Source organism: Cebus imitator, unplaced genomic scaffold (assembly GCF_001604975.1).
Source record: "Cebus imitator isolate Cc_AM_T3 unplaced genomic scaffold, Cebus_imitator-1.0 Scaffold261, whole genome shotgun sequence".
NCBI lineage: Eukaryota > Metazoa > Chordata > Mammalia > Primates > Cebidae > Cebus > Cebus imitator.
Window position 1 is genome coordinate 1,381,652 of NW_016107576.1, and position 5,129 is coordinate 1,386,780.

The 5,129-nt window shown below is 38.9% G+C and overlaps 1 protein-coding gene across 3 annotated transcripts in view; it reads right to left on the reverse strand.

The window, feature by feature from the left end:
• Window positions 1–600: 600 nt before the first annotated feature.
• Window positions 601–5,129, reverse strand: part of MCOLN3 (mucolipin TRP cation channel 3) — a 29,190-nt gene continuing 24,661 nt past the window's right edge. The window contains exons 10-13 of one of the 3 annotated variants that reach the window (XM_017499836.2): window positions 4,783–4,884; window positions 4,555–4,677; window positions 3,556–3,762; window positions 601–1,744 (exon numbers count right to left, since the gene is read on the reverse strand). In XM_017499836.2, coding sequence (XP_017355325.1) covers window positions 1,610–1,744; window positions 3,556–3,762; window positions 4,555–4,677; window positions 4,783–4,884 — 567 coding nt within the window. In that variant the 3' untranslated portion in view covers window positions 601–1,609. The remainder of the gene's footprint in view (window positions 1,745–3,555; window positions 3,763–4,554; window positions 4,678–4,782; window positions 4,885–5,129) is intronic. The other 2 variants (XM_017499837.2, XM_017499838.2) reach the window with 2 other exon arrangements.

Genomic DNA, 5,129 nt, shown 5'->3' on the forward strand with positions numbered 1-5,129 from the left:
TATATACAATAAATATTCATGTGTTGAAAAACCCTGCAATTCTCAATCAGCAGTCTACAAGGAGTAGAGGCTATTTTTATGTCTTTTTACAGCACACATTTCTCTTACTTTAAAATTTTAAGCGTAATTTTTTTCATGTGCATAAATATGTGTATACATTTGATACAGAGTCGCACTCTGTCACTCAGGCTGGAGTGCAGTGGCATGATCACAGCTCACTGCAGTCGGCTTCCTGGGCTCAAGCGATCCTCCTGCCTTAGCCTACCAAGTAGCTAGGACTACAGGCATGTGGCACCGCATCCAGCTATTTTTTTTTCTATTTTTTTAGAGATGGGTCTCACTATGTTGCCTAGGTTGGTCTCGAACTCCTGGGCTCTAACAATTCTCCTGCCTTGGCCTTCCAAAGTGCAGGGATTATAGGCATGAGAAACTGTGCCTAGTCCCGATTTTAATGTAAGCTATAGAAACTTGCCCCATGAAACCACCGCCTCTCACCCCAAAACACTTCGCTGTGAGACTTAATGTGCCTATGAAAGGTATAGTATATCACAAATTTTAACAGGCTGCTCAAGTAGTAAATAATCACTTCTGGATCAAAAATGCATTTGGTATGTGCTTTAATTTTCATGCATATATAAGATACTCTTTTTACTTTCTACTGTAATACTGAAGGAGAATAGAAAACTTGTAAATGAGTATTTAAAAACCTAATCCTCTTAAGAACAAAAAGCAGAATCAAATAACAGTTGTTTCTCATTACCAAATACAGTTATATGCCGATTAATGATGTTTTAGTCAACGATGTACTGTATATTCAATGGTGGTCTCAGAAGGTTATAAAACCATATTTCTGCTGTACCTTTTCTATGTTTAGATACTTACCATTGTGTTACAATTGTCTACTGTATTCAATATAGTAAAATATGGTACAGATTTGTACCCTAGGACCAACAGGCTATAGCCTAGGTGTGTAAGTAAGCTATACCATCTAGGTTTGTGGAACTATATGCTATGATGTTTAATGACAAAATAGCCTAATGACACATTTCTCAAAACATATCTCTATCGTTAAGCAACACATGACTGTATCATACTGTTAGCTGGTGCATTCTTATTCTGGTGTACTCTTATTCTTCCTTTTAAAAGAAGATTTTAAAATATAACTATTACTGTATATATGGTAACTACCCCTGCTCTCTCAAGGATGGGCTCCTGAGAGTTCCAAGCTAGGGTTACTGAGTTGTCCGAAGTCACAGTCAGACCAGGGATTGTTTTCCACCGATTACACAGTCCACATAGTCAGCATAGTGGGAAGTAAGAGTATCAAAGCAAAAGAGAGGCACAGAGAATACATTCTAAGGCCATGGCAAAATAAACAAGAAATAATAATCCAATAGCTTTCCTCATTATTTTTAAAAACAAACCCAGGATAAAACTGCAAAGACATTAAATATTACTTTTAAAAATATAAACATAGTTATTGTTGAATTATAGCTCTCAGCTCAAAATAATAGTCTTTGAACATACTATATCTGATCTCAGAATATCCATAGTCTTTAATCTCAGCTACACATTATATTTTCCTGTAAAGTACACATAAACCTGATAGCTACTTTTTACAACAGCAGAATAAAGATACTGGAGGGTCATCTTCTAGTCTGAATTTTCCGGAGTTGGGTAGATCTTTGCACTCTGATATAAAAGTACGAAGTTCAGTCTCTGGGAAGCCATCTTGTTGGTAATGCTATACAGAAGAATGTTAAAAGCTCTCATTAATAAGCCCTTTGAAAACAGCTTCATTCCAAATTCAAAATGGATCATTTGGCAAGGGAGGGGGTTCTCTAGAGAGATAGTATAGTTAACTTCTGAGTACCTGCAAAGAGATGTTGCCTCTGGAGGCACTCAGGTTTGGCGGAGGTAAAGTGGGCCTAGGATTCTGCAGCTGCCTACCTGAGCTCCCTTTCTGGGCCACTGAAACCCAAATGGGCACACTGAGTCTAAGTCTGAGTCTTCCTTCCAGGGAGAACTAAGCCAGCCCCATCCAAGTATGAGAACCTTTGTCACTACTCTGCTCTGCAGCCCTGCGACTTCGAGACCAATGTGATGCAGGCATTTTTGATGGAACCTGGTTCAGGCCACAAGAAGCCCAGCGGATCTAAATTAACAAGGTTTTCTAGTGGGCTGAGGGATGGACATCCCTGGCCTTGCCCAGAAGACCTGAGCACAGTCTTGGACGCTCCTGAGCTGGCCCAGGTGTCTGAATAAAGATCTGAATGCTATAAGGGACCTTTCCAATCTGCACACTCTTTTGGAGTCAGTCTTCCAGGAAGTTTAAGGGCCTCATATTTATATCAGTTTGGGACCTAAAATTTCTAGGACATGCTGTGACTAGAAAGGATCAGCAGTAACTTAGCTTTCCCATTTGGCAAGTGCTCTGAGCCCATGGCAAGAGGTTAACATCTAAAATACAAGTTTTAGGCGTATGTCATCAAAGGTGAAAACTCATGTTAATCCTAAGAGCTCTCAGATGTCATCCTCAAATAACACATAGTTCTCTGCATGCAGAGCTGGAGGCAGTGAACTTTTAGAGCACCATTGAGAGAGATCTGAAGTTACAACTATGCTCTTTCACAGTTGTCTTGGTGACCCTAAGGACATATCTGCTGAGCAGATGAGAAAGCAAGGAGGACATCCGGTCCCTGCAATCTTGTTCAGTAAGGATGAAGTCACAGCCCTGGCTTCATGAGCAAACTATTGATCATTATCAGCTCCAAACCAAGGCCTTCTCTTTATCCCTGGGACCAACCACATGGTTTCATGTTTCTTTACCCCTCTCCATACCCAGAAAATCCCCATGTTGAAGTGTCTATGCCACGAATACACCTAACACTATAAGATTATTAATTTAAACATATATGGCTATTTATTCTGCCTTTCCATATTTCAAGGGGCTCAAACTGATTTTTTAAAAGATCTCATATGAATGACAATAGCTTTTCAGTTCAGGTATCTGACTGTATAAAGCTGCCTGGCTAGTACTGGACCCATTAATCCTTTTGCTATTCTAGAGGCTGGGCCCCTGGGCTTGTGCCCTGCAGGGCCTTGCAAAGAGTAACTGGCTCAGTTACAGCACAGTCGAAACGAAGGGGTCAATTTTTCTTTATAAAAATTGGATTTTTTATGTTCCCACAATATTTTGGCTTTCTGAAATGCCATATGTTTTACTCACCCAATATCTACTAACCCTTATAATTCTTTTTTTTTTTTTTTAGTTTTTTACTCTTTGCCCCTCAGACTTCGAATGACCCTTATAATTCTAAAAAAAGGTTAGAAAGCTTGTGTGAAAAAGCTTAACTACCTAGAGACTAAGGCTTTCAGCACTCTAGACATTCTGTTTTTTCTCTGTTTATCAATCTCTAAAAATAAGGTCCTTTTACCCTATCCTGAAGAAATTAACATTCCATCAACTTGTCTTCTACCATTAGGTACTGAATTTTACTGCATCTCTACAAGTTATAGGACAATGCTACTACTTACGGCTCTTGATAAACCTACCTTAATTGTTTCATATGTATCAGTGATCAGCGCAATGAAAAGACTTAAAATCATATATATAAAGAGGCTGATGAATGAGTAGAGGTAAATTCTACTAAATAGCCAGACCAAGTAACTTTTCTGCTGCATTTTTGCAAATGTGGCAAACATATCATCTCCATTTATCAGAGAGAAAAGGCACTCAGAGACCATGTTCAGAGAACGAAACTGGAAAAAGAAAAAAGTTCACTTTATTCCATGTTCCTTCCCATTGGAGACTTTTGTTCATGACATCATATTAAACATAATGGGACCAGATAACCCAAGTTACCATTTTCAAACAAATAATCTAAGGTAACCACACACATTTGCTTTGTGATGTGTATAATATGTATAAGCCTACTATTTTTTTCCCTGTGACAAGCAGCTCTCTCTTGGAGTAGCCCGAATCAAATGCAGGAGCTGGTCTTCACCCTCAGTGCTTTCCTGAATCAAGCATTGCATCTGCCCTTTACCTTAAAGAGACCTTGAAATGCCTGTGCAGAGATACCCAGGTTCCAACCATGCATGGTCACGCATCTCATTTTAAAGTTTATTTCATTTAAAATAAGGCATAATATTCCATTCCAGACTATAGGTCTGGTAACAAAATTTCAAATATTTCTACAAGTTTCCCCCATGCTACTTTTTAAATAAAGTCACATTTCGAGAAGACTTATCTGAATAGATTGCTCTTGGCTATACTGATGAATCAAATTGACTGAACTTGACTTCACTGGTGGTAAATGGGACTTAATTACCTGATACATTACAAGAAGGAACTTCAGACGCTGAGTACATCACATATTCCCTCAAGTTGGTCACACCTTACCACTTTGTAAATATGGCACTAGAGATACTACCTTCAACATTTTAAGGCTGAATCACAAAAAAAAAAGGAGTTCATTGAAAAAGGGTAACAAGCCACTGGCACTATACTAAAAGCTTAATAGTAATAGGGAAAAAGTTGTTTATCAGTACCTTGTCGTGGTAAGGCCCCAGCACGATCCACCCACAGAAGCAGTAGCCTAAGTAAATCATAGCTGCACAGCAGCAGAACCTGATGACATTGGGCAGTGCTGCCTGAAGGGTCAAAATGAGGAGCTGGGAAAGAAAGAGAGGCCATTAGATATCTTTGTCCTTTAGCCAAAGCAGTATAATAACTCTGAGAACAATACCAACAGCATGGAGATCCGTGGAATTCCTTACATTGTACTTTGCAAAGAAACCGAGGTATCGGATGACTCCAAGCCACACAAGCATGGTAGAGGTCCCAAGAAGTATGCTACAGACATCATAACTAGTTAGACTCTAAGACAGAGTGGAAAAATATAATCAGATTATAAAGCAGAAATTCATTTGGGTAATAAATATTGAGGTAGCTATGAGTCAGGCACTGTTCTAGGTGCTAAGAATAAAGCAGTAAACAAAATTCTTTGCTCTCATGAAGCTTACATTCTAGTAGAGGGAAGAGAGACAACATAAATAAGTTCATAGAAACTTTGGGACATTTGCTGATGACAAATGCTGAAGAGAAAATTCAGAAGAGGGGATAA